This window comes from Cupressus sempervirens, chromosome 2, assembly GCF_028749045.1.
Source record: "Cupressus sempervirens isolate cs-2001-9-10 chromosome 2, ASM2874904v1, whole genome shotgun sequence".
NCBI lineage: Eukaryota > Viridiplantae > Streptophyta > Pinopsida > Cupressales > Cupressaceae > Cupressus > Cupressus sempervirens.
The window spans coordinates 594,071,399-594,095,684 of record NC_143119.1 but is presented as its reverse complement, the minus strand read 5'-3'; the positions used below and the strand labels follow the sequence as shown (position 1 = coordinate 594,095,684).

At 33.6% G+C, this 24,286-nt stretch overlaps 1 protein-coding gene and 1 long non-coding RNA gene across 2 annotated transcripts in view; both read left to right on the top strand.

Annotated features, from left to right (window-relative positions):
• Positions 1–12,557, top strand: part of LOC149574804 (copper-transporting ATPase PAA2, chloroplastic) — a 223,313-nt gene extending 210,756 nt beyond the window's left edge. The window contains exons 16-18 of the mRNA XM_089814630.1: positions 11,690–11,840; positions 11,934–12,042; positions 12,157–12,557. Of these exons, the coding sequence (XP_089670756.1) occupies positions 11,690–11,840; positions 11,934–12,042; positions 12,157–12,196 (300 nt within the window). The 3' untranslated portion in view covers positions 12,197–12,557. The remainder of the gene's footprint in view (positions 1–11,689; positions 11,841–11,933; positions 12,043–12,156) is intronic.
• A 362-nt stretch (positions 12,558–12,919) lies between these two features.
• On the top strand, positions 12,920–22,373 carry LOC149574803 (uncharacterized). Its single transcript, XR_016359662.1, has 3 exons — positions 12,920–12,950; positions 20,419–20,503; positions 22,145–22,373. It is a non-coding gene; the product is annotated as an uncharacterized LOC149574803 (long non-coding RNA).
• The last annotated feature ends 1,913 nt before the right edge of the window (positions 22,374–24,286 follow it).

Sequence of the window (24,286 nt, the reverse complement as noted above, 5' to 3'; positions counted from 1 at the left end):
GCAATCCGGTATGGATGTGAGTGTCTCTCTCTCTTTAGCCTTAACTTTGTGACCGTCTCCTCTGACACCAAATTATCAATGCTCCCACTATTGATAATCACATCACAATACTTATGCTCACACTTACACCAAGTGCAAAAGAAATTCTTCCTTTGATCTAACTCCTCTTCATTGACCAGGGTTCTCCTAACAACGAGGGTTTCTCCCCTCCACATCATCTGAATGTTTAGACTTGGCTTCTCCATCTGAATGGCCTTCAACTCTCTTATATGTCCTTCCTTGGGGTTGATGACATTCATAGGCTCGATGCCCTTCTTTACGACAACGTAAATAAGTTCCTCTAAAATTGCCTCTAACTGGTTCTTGTCCAGGCCTTCCTTGTCCTCTTCCTCTTTGGTCTCCATGATTTTGAACACAAGAGTGGTTGAAATCTTCATTCCTTGATTTTAGTTGGTACTCACACCTTCATTTTTCCTTTGGTCGTCATTTTGACTTCCAAAGGACCTTCTGCCGTCCCTTCCTCCTTGGCCTCGCCCTCATTGCTTTCCTTCAAACCTTTTGTTTAGTTTCTACTCAACCCTCAAGGCGAATTGGTATGCCTCTTCAAAATTATTCCTCTAACCAGACTTAACTCCTCTTGAATGCTCGGCCTATTACATTAGCTTCTACATGACTTGTCTTGATGAGGACTCGATAGACCTCTGTATATTCCTAGACAAACTTTCTTGCTTCCTTCAACACTTTCATGTTCTTGAACAAATCAAGCTCATAGTCGATGGGAATGAATTGTTGCTTCAATTTGTCTACCATCCGTTCTCATCTTGTTATCTTCTCCTTTTCTCTTTGATTCCTCTCCAACTGGACCTCTTGCCACCAAATTTTAGCATGACTCTTCAATTTAGCATTTACAGACTTGACCTTCTCAAGATCTTCTACATCTTCATGTTCCAAATACTCCTCCATATTATTGATCCAATTGATTAACTCTTCTGGATTCAGGTTTCTACAAATTGTGGAAACTTCATTTTTCAGTGCTTTTCCAATTTTGAAAATAACCTTCAAAAGCCTATCAGTCTTTGGATCCCTATTTGCCTCTTGAACCTCTACAACTTGTCCCTCTTCTTCATAATCTTCTTCAGTTTTGTCTCTTGCCCCAGTATCAATCCCTTTTTGTAGTTGTTCTTGCAAGGGCTCCACTTGCCTCTAGAGGGCATTCAGACCCTCTTTTGTAAAACCTACTCTTCCATCATGGTTCCTTCGTGGAGGCATTTTCACACTTATCTCACAACTCACAACCACAATCCTAGTGCAAACTGCCTCATAATCAATTATCTGTCTACACACTCAAGAACTCTTTCTTAGATACCACATGACGACGTCACAACTCAGGACAAAAATGAACACATCAAACAAGGAAATTTCTATCATCTAAAATAAGAAGTTATTACATGCATTACAATCTATGTAGACCTAACTACATGCCTTGTGGGTTACAATATTATCAGGTTTTGGAGGAAAACCCTTCTTACAGTACCTTCTACCAAAACTTCCTTTTCACTATAAGGATGGGCCTTAAATAGCCTATTTTAGGGTTAAGGCCAACAATGAAATTTACATTATGACATTTAGCTGTTGGGCACCAAAATATAAGATCTAGAATTCAAATTAAAAGTAGTTGCAAAAACAAAAGGTTCCACAAAAAGTGGTCCAACTTTTGGGAATCCCAACTTTTGATCTGGGACTCCAATTGACAAATTGTTTACATTGTTGGAAAGATCTCTTAAGTTCTCTACAACTCTATGAACTGCCTACAGCCATTCCCCATTTTGTGGGCCCGTACAAGGTCGTTTAGTGCCCCAAATATGACTTTGAAGGGTTTCTAGGAGGTCTTCAGACAATTTAAAATTGCAAAAACTTTCAAATGGTGAAACATTTTCACCTAATTCTTTTTTTAGAGTGCTTAAAATTTCAGTTACAACCTTCCCTTGAACTCACACCGTCCAACAAAATAACTCGTTTTCCTACATTTCACGTTTACCGAAAATCTTCACGTGTGCCAAAATGCTGACCCAGAAAAGTAACAGTGGAGATCTAAGTGTCGGGATCTCTAATTTTCCAAAATGGGTATCCACAGATGCAAGCACATCAAACAGAAACTATTACTAGATATATTTTGGGGTGATACAGTATTGCCCTAACACTGTTGGATGCTTCTGCATTAGCAATGCTTTTAATAATGAAACTATGAGTAGCTGCACTGAATACTAGGGATAAACCTGGTGTTCCTTGACAATGCCTTCCATCATGAATGGTTGATAACTAGGAACACCAAATATAGTTGCAATGGTACCATCTGCCATCACACAAGCCTCAAAATCCGCATAGTTATCACCCTCAGAATTTGTTTTTGAAACTTGTCCATCATCTACATCTGAATGAACCACAATAAGGTGTTCTCTGCCTTTCCCAATGTTCCTGTATTCACTCATCCATGGCTGCTTATATGGCCTTCTGAAACCAAACTCCCTCCAAAGGCTCCGTCTGAGTTTGCTGCTCACCAAGAAGGAAATGTGTCAGTAATGGCATGTCTGTTGTACGAGTGTGAGTTCGTTCCCGCCTAGAGGAACCCAAGGCATTGTCGTTTGATGATATGAATATGTCACTTCTACGGCTACTAACTGTTGATCTTGATTTCCTCCTCCTGTCATGTGTACCATTTTGACCTCTACGCCATCCCAACTCCATCTGGGCTAACATATCCTGTAATCTATCCAAGGCCTATGCCATCCTCGATTGAGTAGTAATGAGGTTCCACATCAACTCTCTCTCTTGATCCTTCTCCTAGCCCTATCCTGTCCGCTGCCACCCTAAAGATCACCCATGTTTGCAATATTACCTATACCCAAGTCCAATTGTGCTCTCTTGCAACTGTAGTATGTATAAATCTCTACTCTGCCTGGATGCATAGAAGAGTGTATTGATCTCACAGGCTAACAGAATCATGGTCCGATACTACTGAAAGATGCTAACTGAATATTCAGAGAAAATGTTGGTGTTTGTTTATCGTAAAAGTCTTTGACATGGAGTTTGGAGATTGTTTTTGGTTATTGTGGAATTCTAGTTTTTTGATGTTTTTGAGTTTTTTCCCTTTTTTTTGTATTTTTTCAATAATGAATGAGTTGAATGCTAAAGATGATTGCATTAAATAAAACGATGGATATTCTACAATAAACCAACAAAATATTCTTGAAGAATTTGTAATGCTGGGATAGATAAAATAGTTGTTCTAATTTTATCTTTTCCGATCTAAACCATACAGCAACTTATTGAGGTTGTACCAGGACAAAAGTGCATAGAATGACCAAATATGAATCATTACAAATCTGAAGACACCGCCCAGGTCTCAAGCAGTGGGTCTTCTATAGTTAGCATCATCTTTTTATGAGATATATGGCCCCCTTTCAAGCTGTTGACAATATGAGAACTCTCTGAATTTTCTGACAGTAGCCCAGTTGCTGCAGTGAGAATGCATCTGGGCTGCCCTTCCTGGATCAAACACCAAAACAAAGCAAACAACCTTCTAATTTGGCATCAAACACTAGTTCCTGTTGTGCAGTCTCTGGGTGCTGAAATGAGACTGAGAAATCACCAATCCATCTTGAGTTTGTTCGGTTGTTGACTGTCCAATTTAAAACCTGTGTTTTTACCTTCTACTTAATGGCATTAGTTCCCCTGGAAGGTGTTCGAACAACAAAGAAACTTCCAGGAAAAAACCACGTTGACAGTAGTCCATCCAAATATGTGTGCTTGTAATTCCCTTATTCTTTCTGGGTCTAGAAACAAAATACCATAACATTTCAGCAGATACTAACTCACTCTCCCTTCAACAGGACAACTAACGATGTGTGGAGTGTTGGGGGCTATGTCCTAACTTCCTGGATCTGAAGATGATTGTCCTCAAGTCCCAAACTTTTGCTAATGCTCCCCGAAAAGGTTTCTTCAGATTTGGCCTTCACAAAATACCTGGAACGAGTCCCATGAATGCTGCCTCTTAACTTTCTTCCCAAAGCACTTTGTCACTCAAAGTTTCTCCAGTTCACAAGCTTCATTCACGACAAGCTTAATGTTTTGAGGAAATACCGTGCCTCTTGCAGGTTCTGTGAGACAGGTGCGATTGACACTGAATGGCACTTTGTCAGAGAGTGCTCAGCGTATGATGACATCAAGGTTCAGTACGAAATTCGCTCGAGGGAGCGCAACATGCACAGCTTGTTCAGAGAAGATAAGATTAATGAAACCAATAATTTGATCGTCAAGTTACATAGCAGGAGATCAGACTTGGAAAAGAATTTGGAGTTAGTTTAAGGCTCTGATCCCGCAGTCAGACTGTTTCGTCTTGTGGTTGACATTAAAATTCTTCATTCATTCATTCCAAGTAATTAAATAATTTGGCCTTATTTCAAAGACAGAAGGCCTTTATTTAAAAGAGTCAATCCAAGGCCCTTTTATTTGATATAAGCCTTTATTTAATGCCCAACTTATAAGTTATTTGTTAGGGATGGGTCCATGGCCCTTTATAATAGTTTATTTATTTAATAAATTTAAATTATTCACTTACTATAATTTATTTAATAAATTGAATATACTATTCACTTATGTTCAATTATTCCAAGCCCACTTTTGACATATTTATTTATTTCTTTATTAATTAACAACATATGGTCCAAAAATCAAATTGGCTCGCAAAGCCCCCGACTATACTCTGTGAACCTCCAGCTGAGTCCCCTAACCATCTTGTTGGCCTACAAAAACCCGGATACTAGGCCAACCTCCTCTCCTGTTGCCTAGAAAGGGGACATTATTTACTGCTGTCACACTCATAACTGGCCATACCAAATTTATATCGTTCTAGCTGCATGTGTACTGGTTGTACACTTCCACCCTGGGCTGTACTTATTGGTTGTGTTTACATATATGCTTTGCATGGTACTGCCGGACTTGGCGTGAGGGTATCTAGTGTCTGCAACTGCAACTTGAAGGATTTTTCATCGCTCATACCAGTGAGCCGTACCTCATGGAGCATTGGAGCTGCAATCGTGAGTCTTGGCATTACTTTCTTTGGGGTGTCGTACTGTTGGTGAAAGTCTGGAGCACACTTAGGGTGTCAGTACTATGCTCTAAGGCATTTTCCAGGTCCGCCATATTGTTCAAATCTGATTTGTAATTCTTGAACAGTTTCTATGATGTCTGAATGAACTTACGTGTTATCAACATTTTATCATCTATATTATATTGCAAGTATTTTTTTTATGTAATGTTTTTTGTGTTAAATGAAATTTGGAAGTCACTTAGGACAGAACGCAAAACATACATATACAACTGCAAACTGGGAACAAATCAGAAAACTCAGTAATCAACTTGTAAGGAAACTGTTTGACAAAATCACACCTAGTGGAAGTGGCACAAAAAATGGGCTTAGCAAGGGGGTATATTTAAGTGGTACTCATTTTTTGACCTCTATTTACCCTTAGAAGTAGTTGTTTGTAGATGTCACGGTGGTGTGGGAGTCTAGTATCCTCATTAATTCTTGTATCATCTTTCTTGCAGAGAATCTAATTAATTTTTATCTTGTCTACTATAACATGATAGTGTCGGTCAGAATTCAAGGATAAACTGGCAAACTGTATGCATATGTGTGTATACACGTTCATATGAACTGGTATACATGTATACACACTTATACTTAATTATCTTGACATAAAATATATCAGGATTATCCTTGCATTAACTGGTCAACCTAAGTACGAAAGTTTGAGCTATCAGATTATTGTTATCTCTTGGATCGGGTTGTACATCCCTGATCTATATTGATCATATCTGCATCAGGATGGATCGTGTGAAATGATCCACTACCATTGGAGGATATGAATGAATTGTTTAGTATGTAATAATGCCCGATAACCATCAGGTGCATTTGAAAAAAAGACACATTGGTTAATCCACAAACTATTGGATTTGTTTGTTAATTAGAATTTGCCTTTGTGTCTCTTTGAAGAGACATTTGCCTGAACAATCACATCCACTCCTTATGTCTTTTGATGGCACTATATATGTTGACCGATCACAAAGAAGAGATCATTGAAATCAATAAATGTTCTTCCTCTTGGAGATCAAATACCACTAGTTCTGATTCAAACCTGTGAATTTATATTCGGTATTTTTTAATAGATTGAGCATTTTAACATGGTATCAGAGCCATGTTCAAGCTTGGGAGCTCGGATTGTAAGTCTTTTTTGGAGGAATAATATGTTTGAAAAGATCATGTGCAATATCATCACAAAGGATAAATAGAGTCAAACCGAACAGGCAGTGCCAATAAATTTGCAGCGATCCTCATCAGAACAGGTTTAGAAAAGATTTTCATCAGTTTTGGCTAAGCAGTGAAAGCCTTCGAGTTGTGAAGATTTATGTCAATCTTTGGTTTATCCACTTCATAACGTGCACCAAAATTATCTCTTGAAAGCACTAAATCTTGTGTACTTGTCACCACTGTCTTGGCCACATTTAAGGCTTTTAAAACATTGTTATTAAATAGTCGTTACCTCTGAGTTGACTGGCAGGTGTTTCATACATTCTGAAAACTCTCGCAATATCTCATGTTGAGTGTATTTGCATCTCTTGCCACCAAATGACTTCCAGTTTACTGAAGACGATCCAGTATTTGGAGTTGTAGTTTATACAGTATGAAGGGGACAAGTCACCAAATCAGATTCAAAGTTTCATAGAGAAACATGATATGAGTTGCTAAAAATGATACAACTATGTAAACTGAAGCATCATTAGAAAGTAAAAGTTGCTCTGCATTCTTCAGTAGGGTCTAAATATTTTAGATATAAATTCTTGTAGTTGCTTACTGCCACTATTACATTATTAACCTGAAACTAAAGCATTAGTCACGAGCAGTGAATATCAGAGCAAAGACTATGTAAATGGATAATAAAATAAAATATATGCAAAGGGAAGCAGGGGAGCATAATTCTCCCACCCTACAGTTGTGTTGACCCTAAAGGCAAACTTGTCTATAGTGCAAAACACTTAGTCATTTACTAGGCAATGTTGGTTGGTCATGACTACGACCGAGTCATCATATAGGCCGAGCTATGAAGTAAAGAAGTGAAGAAGTTCAGTTGTTGCTGAGGAAAATATAGTTGATAAGTAGGAGATGATTTCCACAGCTAGTCAAATTGTGATGTGAATATCAGGATTTAACTGTGTGATTTTTGAGTCAAACTCGATGACCCATGTTTCATGAGACATGGGTCATCGAGTTTGACTCAAAAATCACACAGTTAAATCCTGATATTCACATCACGAAAATATAGTTGCCGAGTGGACAAGCATTGCTGAGCATTTCAGTAGTTGTCGAGTGATTTAGGAGGCAACATGCGTCGAGTAATCTAGAAGGTAAAAATAGTTATGGCTGAGTCAAGTTCATGTCGAGGGACAACATGTTAGAACAAGCAGAGCCAAGTGCTAGAAGCTATATGAGCCGAGTAACACAGTTTGTTGTATTTGAGTTTGGAGTGGCACAAACTCATAGGTAAATCGTTTTGTCGAGTTGGAAGCGTGTTTATATAATTGAGGAGTCAATTATGGAGGTAATTACGCCTATAATTGTCAATCATTAATCCCTATGTTATGTGATTAGCTAATCGGAAGGTCAAGCAACAAAAATAATGAATCCTAATCATTGATCAAGATCTAGAAGCTTCATTAGATGGCTATTTAAGAAGGGTCTAAGCACTAATTTCATGTTGTTGAAGTTGTAAGAGAGAGGATTGTGCAGTTGGAGGTGAATAAGAAGTTGAAGATCTAAGGCGATTGAGTAGTGCAGAGAGGACATAAAGTATATTTGTCACATTGAGGTGATTGTATATTGGAAAGAGAAGATTTGTTATTAGCAATCAAAGTACAAACCCAAGGATCATGGTACTAATTACATTCTAACCAATGCATCAAGTGAATCTCTTAACAGAGTGGTCCTAACAGGCCTATTGTAAATCTCCTAATAGTGTACTCACTTTATTGTGATGTAAAATTCTTTAATCAAAGTAGACTTAACAATATACTAAGCTCTTAGCAGGGCAGACCCCTCACAGGGTAGATCATCAGAAGTGATCAAATTTTGTAGCCCTAACAGACACACTTCATTGCTGCAATAGTCAAGATTTTGTGGGTGTCACCCCACCACATTTTTACTTTTACCTTGGAGGGTTTTTGCGTTACCATATCTAGTGTCATGTGTTGATCTATTGCTTATATGTGTTATTCATGTTAGATGTGATATTATATGTTGTAGCATGGTTAAGGTTAAGGTAGAGATGTGTGGTGAATTAAGTATGAATGTGAGTCATGTTTGAAGTAGTAGAAGTTTTAAAGATCTTGATTCACACCCCTCCCCACCACCCCCCCCCCACCCCCAACATCTTACTTGCCCTATTAATTTCCATCTTACTTGCCCTATTAATTTCCAACAAGTTGCCACTGTTATCATTGTAAAAGAGACAAATAGAAAAAGGGTTAATAACATTTATTTTGAATTCATGAAATGTGCCATCATAGAGGATATAAAATCTAACTCACCTTCTATGACCAACCCAAGCAGATACCACTAAAAAGTTATAACCGCTATGCAAGGATGTATGGAAGAAATTATATTTAAAAGAGAGGCTTCTCGTCATCACAGGAATGCTATCTGCCTTACGTCTATTATATTAAGTTCATTTTGACATGGCTGCTCTCCCTTGACTCTCTGTGAGATTGTTTCAACAACATGAATGCGAGCATAGTATAAGACATGAGAAACATAAACCAAAAGGGAGCTGATAGAGTTATGGAAAATAAGCTATCCATACAAGATAAAAAGACAATGAACTCAAAGGGAGTTATATACGCCAATAGTGAATGCCCTAGTGGCATGGCAGAACAAAACAATACATATAAACTTCTTATGTTGCCAAGAGTGAGGACCTTCAAAATGCTGCCACTAACATAAATGATGTTATTAGTATTATTATGCAGATAGTTTATAAAGGGCGATAGAAATAGAGGAATGAGAGATCGACAAGTAATTGACGCCTATACCAAGGAATTAGGGTTATTGGGTAATGTGGAAAGATTAGAACAAAGGAAGTTGATGAAAAAATAAGAACTAAAATGTCAAAAAGGAACCCTCAATATTTAAGATTCCATCTTTGAAATAAAAATCATCTCTTTATGTTATTAATCACTCAACTTCGATCATAACAAGGTATAGAAGATGAGAAATAACAAGGATTGATAAGGTTAGAAGGGATTAATAAAACCGCCACCCTCGCATCAAATTATCAAATCATAATACATAGAGAGATTTGACAAATTAATGCATGGTTGCGATGAGTGAGTAGTGATGGCACAAGTTGCTACTAAGGGAAGAGGAAGTGTTGGCACCATCTCTACCCTTCTTGTTGGGTTGTGATGCGCATTGACAACAAGATGATTATCTTTAAATTGTAGAGTGAGGAGCATGCCTTAGTTTTCCTTAATTAAGAACTGATCTTAATAGAAGACATCAATTGGAGGGCATTACCCTTTGACTACATGAGATAAGTATTATCTTTAGCACACAATTTTAAATATTGTATTTTTAATATAGTTAATCTCTTATTTGTATTTTATACATATTATAAGAGCTATTTTGCCTTGATGTTTTCATTTGTCTTCGAGAATGTTCTTGTAGGAAAAGAAGATGGGTACATTAGGCATGCTACCAAACAATATGCAGGACAATTGCTTTAAAGAAGCTTTCATTAGTCTTTTGATGTCCATGCTAGAGACTATTGGGTCAAGATATCTTCTATGATTGAGATTATGAGTATCCTTCGATATGAAGAGGGAGCCTAACGTTTCACTCATGCTATTATGAATCAAGGTATGCCTTTATAACAAAGAGAGTTGCTAGAAGACCTGCCAAGTGGATTCTTTCGATCATAGTGATTTAGAGGGAGTAGACGATGGAGATGGTTTCTAGACAAGGTAGATTATCACTAAAAGAAGAAACAACTAATATTCTCACCAAAGTCTCATACCAATTTAAAGTTTGTACATTTGGAGTTGTGAAGAATGAAGCCATTGGTGAGAGGGGGTCTTAGCCTCAGTGATTTCTTGAAATACACCTTATTAGAATCTTCTCTGTAAGAGAGAAGGTTAATGCAGAACCCATGTTCCACTCTCTGAGAGTAATTATAATGGATCCACCCTCTGATATGGTTCATGTTGGATGTCATGTGTGTGATGCCATGACGACACCACGTGAGAGAATTTGCGGTGACTCCATGTAAACTCCTTTGTCATATGTGTGGCTCTATAACTTTATGGGCCCCCTGTGTACATTATTGGAAGATGGCAATCTTTCGGATAATGTACACTTGTATCTCTTGGACTTATTGATGGATATCATGCTGACTTGATATCAGTTGTGTATCAATATGTTCTTAATGATATAATCATGGTGGATATTATGTGACGTAGTACCGGTGGACATGCCATGATATGTTATGGTAGACATCATGCATGTACCATAACTAGGATATACGAATGTCATGTGACTTGATGTTTTGTAAACTCCTTGATATCACAAGTTAGGTGATATTTAAACCAGTTCATATTTAGTTATCTTCCCTAGCTAAGAGGGAGTGTTAAAACATGATAGCGCCGGTTAGAATTCAAAGATAAACTCGCAAACTGTATGCATATGTGTGTATACCAGTTCATCATATGAACTGGTATACATGCATACACACACTTATACTTGGTTATCCTGCCATAAAATATATCAGGATTATCCTTCATTAACTGATCAACCTTAGTATGAAGATTTGAGCTATCAGATTATTGTTATCTCTCGGATCGGGTTGTATATCCCTGATCTATATCGATCATATTTGCATCAGGATGTATCGTGTGAAATGATCCACTGCCATCAGAGGATATGAATGAATTGTTTAGCATGTAATTATGCCCTATAACCATCGGGTGCATTTGTAAAAAAGGTACAATGGTTTATCCACAAACTATCTGATTTGTTTGTTAATTAGAATTTGCCTTTGTGTCTCTTCAAAGAGACATTTGCCTGAATAGTCACATCCATTCCTCCTTGTGTCTTTTAATGACACTGTCTATGTTGACCGATCACAAAGAGGAGATCATCGAAATCAATAAATGTTCTGCCTCTTGGAGATTGAATACTGGTAGTTCTGATTCAGACCTGTGAATTTATATTCAGTATTTTTCAATATCGATTGAGCATTTTAACATTGTGTTGTAAAATGAGACCAACAGTTTAGCCCTTTTGGTTATGAATATGGTAATCAATAGTTGTAACTTCTGCAATTCAGAACATCCATTGCTTGAGAACTTTTCAAGGCAGAATTTTATTTCTTATTAATCTAAACATAATTCATTAGAATTTAGAATAATTCTGTCACTTCATTATAATATCCAATTCACTATTGTTTTTCTAGGATTCATATTAAGACTGGTTCTATTTTAACATTTATCTGAGCTAATTGAAGATAATGGTTCATAATTTCATATCTACCATTTAATATTTTACAATCCTCAACTTTTTAGCATTGAAATTTCTTGGCAGCTACTGGAGGCTATAGACCTTTCAAGAGCAACAATCAACAAAGTCCATCAAAATCTTGCATGGGCAATTGCATATAATGTATTTGCAATACCTCTTGCAGCAGGTGCTTTACTTCCAGCATTTGATTTTGCATTGACGCCTTCAATGTCAGGTAAGATTTGTTGTTATGTAAAAAGGTGGCACGGTTCAACAAGATACTTTTACATCTAACAGTTATGTTCTGTCACTGTTGAGACTTTAACAGGTGGTATGATGGCCTTCAGCTCAGTATTTGTTGTCACCAACTCCTTGCTTCTACAATTTCATCATAAATATATACTTGAGAATGGTAACCAGAGTTTGGATCTTCTCAGGTCAGAATTTAACTTTCTCAGTATCAATGGATTTCTATCATGGTGAAAAATTCAAATAGAATTTTTAACAAGGTGATTAATAACTAAAACCTGTCATTTTTTTCATTCTTGCAGATACAAATTCAAAGGGACCCAAGCATCATACAGTGACTGATTCATGTACCATGATTGTGTAGTTTCCTTAATTCAAAAGTCGTAATAATAATGATGATTCAAAACCTAATAGTATTTTCATGTCTATGTGTGAACATAGTGTTGGAATTAATGCTCCAACATAAATGAATAAGTAATCAAATAGGATTAGGTGTCCAATGTGTTTTGAGTTAGTTGTCTACAATTTCTAGTTAGCTGTCAAATAGTTTAAGTTGTCAGTCATATCTACTTTGCTTTCATTTGTATTAGTTTTCTGCCATGTGTATTAGCATAATTATAGGATCTTGTTGAAGTCGCATGACTCCACAAATTTGTATTTTCTAATGATGAATAATAAGCTGCAAGTTCCTTTTTCTCTGTAATTATTTATTTTGTTCTATAAAGTATAGTAGCTCAATTTTTAATATGGTATGAAGGTCATCTTCCTATTAAAAAAGTAAAGAAGATTTTTTGTGCTGTTAGAGTAAACTAGAGAAGAAGCTATCAAGTAGAAGAGGCTTAGAGAAGAACCATGAAATCTTGATGGTGATGATTACTTAAGTGAAGATGAGACAATTGTCTTATTTGGAAGAGGTCAATGCTTTGAAGATGCTAAGATCGTGATTATTAGCTGAGATACACAAGATTTTACTCCATTTTTCTTTGTTTTCCTGCTTATATCCAGAAGTGTAGCATTGCAATTCTGAAGACATACCTGCAAAATGTTAAACTTGTTGTTTCTCATGTAGCGCAAATTCCACGAGCAGATTCACATGGTAAATTATAAGTCATTGCTTACATATAAGTAGGGAACTAATATTTTCAGTTATCTGTCCTAATTAATTTTCACAACAAAATTACTGAGTTTCTAAAGTTTTGAGATAGAACTATTTTTATTAAATTACTTTTTAATCATCGATTTCTTCTTTTTGATTGACTGGTCTTAATTTTGTTGCGCTTTTGTTATTTTTTAATTAAAAAATAACAATAATATCTAAAAGTTTCTGGATTGTTCCATTGATGGTTGGGAATTCCACTGCTCTCCATAGACAGACTGTATATCCTGCCGTTATGAATTCTTCCTGCTGTGCTGTGCAGTCCTACGATGAGCAGTGTCTTCTGATTGTCATCATCAGCCTGTGTGCTGCTTATTGTGGGGATACTGCGGAAATGGAGATCTCTACTGTGGTACTGGCTGTAAAGAAGGTCCCAGCTACTGCATCACCAGAGTTACCTGCATGGTTGCACCCATTCTTCATAAATACCTTCAAAGTGGCCCCGAGTACTTTTGCCTGGATTCCAATGATGCCGTTAAAATCACATTAAGCAGTTTAACAATGCATTAAACACAATTAAACAGCAAACAATTGAACCGCACCAATTCATAAAGCACATAAAATAATCATTTTAAACTACAAGGCATTAATATATTTGAAAAAAAACATTAACAATTCACTCGCTCCCGTTGTGATCGGTAATAAAATTAACCCATTCGTTGATGCGGCACATGAAATTTTCCACATGGATCCTCTAGATAGTACGAGTGCCTTCCCAAGTCCACGCCCATAAAAAAATGAAATGAACACAAAAATGCTCAAAGCATAAAACGTGAGACACCCTATTTCACAAAATATAAGTAGCATTTGCACCAAAAGGTGGTACAATAGTTAGCCTAATAGTTACATATATTAATTTAACCAAAAAAATAAATAATTTTAGTATGTCAAAGTTATTTAAATCAACAACAATAAATTTCCTCATAAAAAATGAATTCAGTTTAGTATTATAATTGAAAATTCAAGGTTAGTGTTAAGATTACAACTAAGCTCAATATTATTTAATTTTGATAAAGAATACTTAATATATAGGTTAGTTTAAGAACAGTAATTCAATTAATAAAAATTTACAATCTTCTATTTTTTCACTAGTTCTTGTTTCACCATACTCTCAACAACAAATTGTATTCTTCAAATAAATTCAAAAAATTAAACTATTTAAAAACATATATTACTCACCATTTATACCTAGATTATTTATTATTGATTTATTATTATTGTTAAGATTTATTATTATTATAGGCTCTTGTCTATGAGTAGATGGTTTGTTAAACCAATGAGAGCTCAATCTTTAACGAGAGATGGAATTATTTGAACAATGCTCCAAAATTATTGAGAAGGTTTTCTTGACATAACATTTCTTTAAAAATATAAGACTAAAAATTGCACATTAAGCTAAAACCTATGAACATGGAATGTCTTTTCTATATATATATATATCATGTATTCAAATTATCTTAATAATAAATACAAATTATTTAAGTACCATTCTTTTTTGTTGAAACATCCCATCAAATCTTAAAAATAAACAAAATTAATTTTTAAAAGTAAATAATGTAGTGAGTGTAAATAGTAAAGTTAAAATAATTCCCACCCAAATTAAAATTCTCTGTATAGCTAAAAATTAATATACAATTACTTGTACATTTTATTAAAAATGTCTAAAGGTGAGGTATGCAATATTTCTAAGGTGCCTTCAAAGCCTTCAAATTTGAACTCAAAATGTAAACTTAATAAAATAGAACAAAAGTTGGTGGAATCTTTGTGTTACCAATTTTAACACCAACCATAATAAGAAACAAAAAAAAAAAAAAACATAAATATTACAAAATCTATCGTTATTTACTTAATAGATAATCCCTCTGTAAGCCCCTAAAAAATTATGGCTTTCCCTTCAACTTTCGATACCCTATAGCAAACAAAATACCATAACAAGAATCATTTGCATAAATACTTTACAATGTTTGAGGCCAAACAAAATCTAAAACACGTGCATCCTATAATAAGAAACCCTAGGACAAACCATCTTCGAGCATCCAAAAAATTTCTCCTAAATCTATCTAGAAATTTACAACAACCAATTGCATCTTTGTAAGTCGATTATTTGAACATTTAAGAATGGAATTGTATTTTTTCTTAAAACCTACAATAAATATTAAAAAATTATCCAAAAAAAAACTAGCACTTGCACCTTTTAAGGTTGCAAGGCAAGGGTTAAGCCGATAATCTTATATACTTTTGATGTTCTTGAATAGTTAGTCATAAACTCTTCCTTTCTACTTCTCTACTGATGAAGGGCCACACCACCCTTACCAACTCACAACCAAGAATGCAACAATATGGAGACAAAGAGAGATAAAACGCTTCCCAAGCAATTTTATTATACTTGAAAATCCTTACAATATTTTCCAAATGAGAGAACTCCAAATTCTTACAATATGAGAGCTTTCAAACCAAGAGCTTCCAACTAGCTTGTACACCAAGAGCTTCTACAAGAAATTACACTTGAAGATTTCTACTTCTCAAACTTCTACTTGAAGAGCTACACCTTGAGAGCTTGCTTACAAATGTTCATATGACTTGCTTAAATAGGCACTACCAACTTAAGACATTACAAACACAACTAATGTGGGATAAAAGGTAAATGCAACTACCTTACAACAAATATTAAATTCCCACCCAAATACAACTAAGCACCACCATGTGGCCCAATTAGAAAATTACATGTCTTTTATGGATCACAACAAATATTAAATGCATGATTTAAAGAACTTTCCACAAGCTTTTAAGATGCCACCTACACACTTCGATAAATGGAATGACAACTATTTTTTAATTTATGCCACCTATGCACCTTGAAAATAAAAATTCCTCTTTCCTTTCTCCTTTTTCCCCTTTTAAATTATTATTATTATTTTTTCTTTCTATTTTTGTCACTTTCTCTCTCCTTTTAAAAAAATAAAATTATTTATTTATTTATTTTTTATAAATTTTCCCATGCAAGATGCTCCTACATCAGACTCCCTAGGTAGATAAAAAAAAGTGTGCCCGACACTTTGACGCCAAAAGAAAGATCTGCAACCATCTTCATCTTCACCAAAGGTTTCCACCTCAACAGGAACAAGAAAATCAATCCATCATCCACATATGCATCACTCTATCAAACACCAGAATATCAATCATCCAATCAACATGCTTACTCATAGGAACAAATTGAACATAATGCTTCAATAGAAAACCCTCATCCACATCAACAACTAGTGAATCCACATCAACAACAAAAAACTCCATATCAACAACAATATGTAACTTCTCAGCAACATATGCCAAACTCACAACACCAGTAGTCTCATGCCTCAACAAGATCAGTCTTCCATCTTTGCATCCGTTGATCCATCTGCAATCCCTCTACAATTGCAAGTCAGAACCATGATTTGCCACTTCACAACCAAGAGATCTAGGACTCCAGAAGGAACAATTCACCTCCAGATCAAGATCACCTCAGATCTACTTCTCTAACCCAAGTCCTGGTGCAAACTACCTCACGTTTGGCGATCTATCCACACGCTTAGAAACTCTCGCTCTAATACCATTGATGAAGGGCCACACCACCCTTACCAACTCACAACCAAGAATGCAACAATATGGAGACAAAGAGAGATAAAATGCTTCCTAAGCAATTTTATTATACTTGAAAATCCTTACAATATTCTCCAAATGAGAGAACTCCAAATTCTTACAATATGAGAGAGCTTTCAAACCAAGAGCTTCTAACTAGCTTGTACACCAAGAGCTTCTACAAGAAATTACACTTGAAGACTTCTACTTAAACTTCTACTTGAAGAGCTACACCTTGAGAGCTTGCTTACAAATGTTCATATGGCTTGCTTAAATAGGCACTTCCAACCCAAGACATTACAAACACAACCAAAGTGGGATAAAAAGTAAATGCAACTACTTTACAACAAATATTAAATTGCCACCCAACTACAACTAAGCACCACCATGTGGCCCAATTACAAAATTACATTTCCTTTATGGATCACAACAAATATTAAATGCATGATTTAAGGAACTTTCCAGAAGCTTCTAAGATGCCACCTACACACTTTGATAAATGGAATGAGAACTATTTTTTCTTATTTTTTCTATTTACGCCACCTATGCACCTTGAAAATAAAAATTCATCTTTCCTTTCTCCTTTTTCCCCTTTTTAATTTTTTTAAAAAAAATTCTTTTTATTTTCGTCACTTTCTCTCTCCTCCATTTTTTATATATATAAATTTTCCCATGTAAGATGCTCTTGCATCATCTACCCCCATCTTTATATCTTTCTTATTCACACACACAAAAACTCCTTTCTCAAACCCTATCTATATCTTATCTTACCCCTCTCTACCTTTCGCTTTTATGTATCTATACCCTATTTCTTCTTTTTATCTTTGATCTAATCTATGTATGTGCTCTATCTATCTATCTATCCTCTATCCATCTATCACCTCATAAATTTGTTGCATTCTCTCTTTATCTCTCTTCTCTCCTCTTCCTATTTCTCTCCCTCCCACTCCACTTCTCTCTATCTCTCCCTCGATAAGTATCATCCACTTTGATATTACATTATGATCCATCTATCTATACAATGGCTCTCCCTATGTTTCCCTATCTATTTTTATCTCTATCAACTTTTTCACCTTTGCACCCTCTTTTTTCTTTATATTATTCATTTTACTCACTATCCTCGTCACTCCCCTTACTCTCTTTATATCTCTCATTATAGTTATCTATCCCTCTAGCTATTATTTCCTATATGAAATGGACAACCTGGCTATTTGAAATTTATAATATATAATTTTCTCTATGTCATCATCTTTGTCTATTCCTCTTCATTTTACTCTATATTTTTATATCTCTGCTTTTATATCCACTTGTCTCTCTCTAATTTACACATTCTCCCTGTCTATCTCCTTATCCTTTCATTTATATCTTTCTTACACATGTACATTCTCTTCTCCATCCCTATCTCTATCTTATCTTACCCCTATCTTCACCTCTCACTATCTATATTCTATTTACTCTATTTCTCTTTGATCTTCTCTATGCATGTATTAATATACTATCTATCACCTCAAATATCGCTATTCTATCTCTTCATCTCATCATCACTCTCCTCTCTCTCATTCATATTTCTTTCCCTCATTATTCCTTTTTCTTTTTGCATTTCCTCTCATATTTATGTCTCACACACACATACACACTCTTTCTTGCTAGTTTTCCCTCCCTTTTTGTATCAATATAAATATTTTAATCTCTCTACTTATCTTCTCTCTTCACATTATTTATCTATTCACTCCCCTTGGCCCATCTCCCCTCCCCTTATCCCTCCCTTATCTCCCCACCCCTTTAATTATCATTTCTTATATCAAATAGACAACCCAGTCTTTTCACATGCACACAATATATCATCTTAACATAAAATAAAATAAAATAAACACTTAGAGTTCCAATATAGGCTAGACTAGTTGGCAAATTCATTGAATATTCACTTTGTAAAAATGTTTCATCTTATTCTCTATCCATATTAAGGGTTGGTTGATATGAGTTTAAAATTAATTAGATTTACAATATGTTTGACTAAGATTTGTACATATACAATTTTATTTTTGATTAGTCTTACCTTAAAGCTTATTTAATCACATTCACAAATATTAAATATAATATAGGTTTTGATTAGAATAATTATACAAAAGTTAAAATCAAAGTTCTATCCAACATTTTTGGCAGTATGGACCTCTAAATTTTTAATACTCTCAATGTAATGCTCTACATATGAGATAGGAAACAAATTTTAAAAAACTCTTCCATTTGGTAAAATAAGTTTTCGAATGAACATTTATAAAGAGGTAATCACTATTACATGTATCTATTTTTATTTGATATAATAACAATTCAGTTGTATTTGATATCAGAAAAACATGGTTGCAAGAGGGTTACTGCGACTTATCTTCTAATATGAATTTAGATTCAAACTTAGCTGAGAAATAATATATACAATTTTTCTAGATCACCCAAAAGGTTTTTGGGTACAATGTGGTCTAGAAAAATTGTAGATGATTGATGACCGATGCATAAACTATGTACATCTAAGATGTAAGTTCAATGTACATTTCATAAGCTATGTACATCTAAGTTGTTGTAAGCCATGGACACTTTTAATACTGTACACATGATAATTAATATCTAGGATATGTTTCTATTATTCTAACATTATAGAATAATACAAACATGAAATTATTCGATGGTATATATGAATGCCACACTCAATCAAAGAACTACTTACAAAATGAGGACTTGAGACATCCAACAATTTCAACTCCATAGAGCTTTACATAATGTGCTTCTTGTGAGGTGTTGTAGTATGCAGCTAACACAATATAAGTTAGGTGAGATTTGTTTTTGTCATTAGAAAATATCATTTTGACATTCTTCTATATGCTCAATATATTGACATTGTTGTCTTAGTTGTTCAATGATATAATTATAATTGTCTAGAAAATCTAATACTCTCTCGAACAAAGAGAGGAAATTCTATTGAATCAAAATCAATTGAGATTACTCTAATTTATATAATTTCTTGTAAGCTATTTCATTCACTCTTAATTTCCATTAAAAAATTCACTCAAATTCACTCCTAATTTGCATTACATTTTAAATTCATGCTCATTTAGCTATAATTACTTTAATTTATATATTAACAATACATTAACTTATATTTTAACAATATCTCTAATGTTTTTATAAAAAAATATTAAATAATAATAAATTCATAAATATTTACTATTTATAATCTAATCTTTTGGTTGAATATCTTTTTGGCTAGTTTGGTTACATTTTTTTCTTGGCTATTCAATGATTACGCTGAGAGGCATTCTATACAATCACAGCGCAAATGCCCAGCATGAGAATATGCCAAAAAAGATTCTTCGTCAATAAAAAAAACTAGGAGTTGTTACAAACTTCTAAATTAAATATAAAATAATCAAATTATAAAATTAAAAAAAAACATTCCCAAAATAATAGCTGGCTGAAATAATAGGAAGCCAAATGGAGGCTGAAATGATAGGCCCAAAAAAAAAGGGCCCAAAAAAGTAGGGCCCAAAAAAGTAGGACCCGAAAAAATAGGGACCAAAAAATAAGCCCTAAAAAATAGGGCCAAAAAAATTTCAATATGATTTATTTTTTTGTTAAATATAATTTTCCATCCACATTCATCCTTATTTTTTGTGGGGAGTGGGGGAATTTGAAACAAATTTGTGGAATGTGAAGAGATGTCTGTTGGAGGATATGAGAAGCCTCTCACAAGTTATAAAATAAAGGCTCCTCATTTCATTTTCATTTTATGTTTTTGCAGGAAGGAAGAGGTGGAGATTATTGGAGTCTTAGATTGGAGTTTTTGAACATGAGTAGATGGAAGTTTTGGAGTAACTTTTTTGCAGGTGAGATTTCTATTTTTTATTTAGATTTTCATTTAGATTTATATGTAGATGTAAATTGAGATTCAAAATTAGTTATAATATTCTACTTTGATTTAGATTTCAATTTTAATTAGTTTCATTTAGATTTAGAATTTTGTTCATAATTGTTTAGGCTTGTATTTAATAGTTTAGTCTTGCATGTTTGATTTAGATTTAGATTTGTATTCAGAATCTATTTGATTTATATATTTTATAATACTTTTCATTTACATATTTTAAAAGTGCATGTTTCAAATTAGTTTTATATTTGCATGTTTCATATTAATTTTAGATTTGCATATTTCAAAATAGTTTTCGCTTGCATGTTTTAGATTTGAATGTTTCATAATAGTTTTACATTTGCATGTTTCAAAGTATTTATATTTTCATGTTTCAAAATATAATTTTATCATTAATTTGGATGAGAATGCCACCATATCAATACAATTTGTATTTTATTAAAGTTAATGATTTATTTGAAGTAGATGAATCATATATTTAATATATATTTCATCATTATTGAATTATAAAATTAAAAAAGTATTCTTGAAATAATAGTTAGCCAAAATAATATTAAGCCAAATGGATGCCGAAATAATAGGGCCCGAAACAAGGGGCCAATAAATAAGACCCAAAAAATAGGGCCAAAAAATAGGACCTGAAAAAAAATAAGGCCAAAAGAATAGAGCCCAAAAAGTTAGGGCTGAAATAATTTCATTAAGTTTTTAAATATAAAACATTTTATTTTTGTTAAATATATTTTTGCATGCACATTCATGCTTTTTTTTTTGTGGGGAGTGGGGGAATTCGAAACAAATTCGTGGAATGTCAAAAGACATCTATTGAGGGATATGAGGAGTCTCTCATAGGTTACAAAAAAAATGCTCCTCATTTCATTTTCATTTTCATTTTGTGTTTTTGCAAGGAGGAAGAGGTGGAGATCATTAGAGCAGATTAGAATTTTTGAAGAGTAGTAGATTAAAGTTTCATATAGTTTAACCTTGTATGTTTGATTTAGATTTAGAATTCAAATTGATTCAAAATCTATTTGATTTAGATATTTGATAATGCATTTCTTTTGCAGATTTTTAATGTGCATGTTTTAATTTAGTTTTACATTAGTTTTAGATTTGCATATTTCAAAATACTTTTGGTTTGAATGTTTTAGATTTGTATGTTTCATAATAGTTTTATATTTGCATGTTTCAAAATATATATTTTTAATGTTTCATAATTAAATTTAATCATTAATGTGGACAACAAGGTCACCTTATCAAAAAATTTGTATTTTATTATTTAAAGTTAATGATTAATTTAAAATAAACGAATCATATATTTAGTTTATATTTTGTCATTATTTAATTAGATTATGTATGTGTTTTATTTAGATATTTTTCATAGTATATATAGATTTTTATTAATATTTATGTTTGTAATGCTTGAAAAGTGGAAGGCAATGCCACCATGTTTCAAACATTACAATCTAACTATTTCATTTGAAATAGTTTTGATTTTTATTTATGTTATTTTGAACATTATTCATTTGAAAAAATTTATGTTAACTATTAATACTTTTTCATTTTGATTATTTCCATATGTTGATGTTTGTTTATAACTTTGCAGGTTACTATTTAAGTTATAGATACCTGAATAGAGAATCAAACATTATTTGACACTAGAGCCTGTCTATTTCAATGATCTCAAATGATTTCTTTGAGATCGAGTTTGACAAATGCCTACAAATAATTAAAGAGATGTGCACAACTATAATTAAAGTTATGGAGAATGCAATATTTCCAATTGACTATGTTGAGGAAACGAGAGTAATGCATATGGAAGATGCATAAATTTTTTTGTGTGACACATCTACAAAAGTGAATGAGTTTCCCTCAATGATGAAAGAAGTATTTCACAATTATTGTTCAAATAAAGATCACAAAAGAATCCTAATTATTGAAGAATGTGACATGTATTTACACCATTATAGATATATTCTTTTGTACATAGTTCATTCTTGTCTCCAAGTTTCAAAATTTTACTTCTAATTAGTTGTACTGGTAGTTTTGTTTCCTCATTGTTCAATGTAACTTTCATGAAGAAGAGAAAAAGATAAAATAAATTTATTGTTGTACAAAAAATTCCTTCAATGGATGTGGCTACTAAATATGTTAATTAAGAAAGAAAATCATAAGTCTAAATAGATTCCTTAATGATAGGCATATTTATTGATTACAATTCTTAATCATTGCAATAAAAATTGCATTAACATTATTAAAAATTCAACAATATATAATGTTCTCACATCATCTTGGAGAAATAATTTCCATAAAATTGATTTTTATATATTCTTTCACACTTTTAACATAATCTAAATTGTTGTGTTGGGACTTATGATTTCCCTTTCATAAATTTTTTTTTTCTATTATTCGAGTCATTTATATAACATATATCCCAAATTTGACCATAGTTGTACTCCAGATATTCCAACACTATACCTGAATCTCATACTTCCCTTAACTATATCCCTTATTTTAGTGTAACATTTAACCACTTATTAACCATAACCATAACATCGAGAGTCATATAAATGAAATTGTAAATGTTGGATCCTAACTTTAACTCTTACTCTATATATGATTGTACTAATCATTTAGTAAATTATATACCTTAGCCTAACCCTATATGTACTATTAACTAGAAATAATATTATTTGTCTTATAAGTGAGAATACACACACACACACACACACACACACAGAGAGAGAGAGAGAGAGAGAGAGAGAGAGAGAGAGAGAGAGAGAGAGAGAGAGAGAGAGAGAGTACTTGTAGACAAGGAGGAGCTCATCATATTATGTTTCGTATAGAGAGCAGGGTGAGAGAGATAAGTGGGTGTATCTAGAGATTAGAGAGACAGATTAGGGGGCATATCTAGAGACTAGATAGAGAGAGATTAGAGGGTATATTTAGAAAATGAGGGAGAGATATTAATGGGTGTAGTGAGGGAGAGAGAGAGAGGGAGGGATTACATTATTAAAAAGGTTAATAACTTGTATCACAATAGAACTAATCATGGACACTATAATAGAACTAACCCACATTAAAATTTGACCCGTCAGTTATCCTAACACCAAGTGTAATAATAGCACTAACATCAGCTATAATATGATTAGTAACCCAAAAATTACCTTAACCGCAATAATAACACAAACACTAACTCTAACTCTAACTCTAACTAGATAATTCTAATTCTAATTCTAACCCTAACTCTAACTCTAACTCTAACTCTAACTCTAACTCTAACTCTAATTCTCCCCCTAACCCTAACCTTAACCCTTTGTAACCCTAACTCTAATTCTAATTCTATCCCTAACCCTAATTCTAGTCCTAACCCTAAGCCTTACTATAACTCTAATCCTAACTCTAATTCTAACCCTAACACTAATTCTAACCTTAAATCCAACCCTAATTTTAACCCATATTCTAACTCCAACCCTAACTCTAACTCTAACTCTATCTTTAACCCTAACCCTACCCCTACCCCTAACTCTAATTATAACCCTAACTATAACTATAACTCTAACTCTAACTCTAACTCTAATTGTAACCCTAACACTAACCCTAACCTGAACCCTAACTCTTACGCTAACCCTACCCATAATCCTAATCCTAACACTATATATAACGCTAACCCTAACCCTAATTCTAATCATAAACCAAACCCTAATTGTAACCCTAATTCTAACTCTAACCCTAAATCTAACCCTAA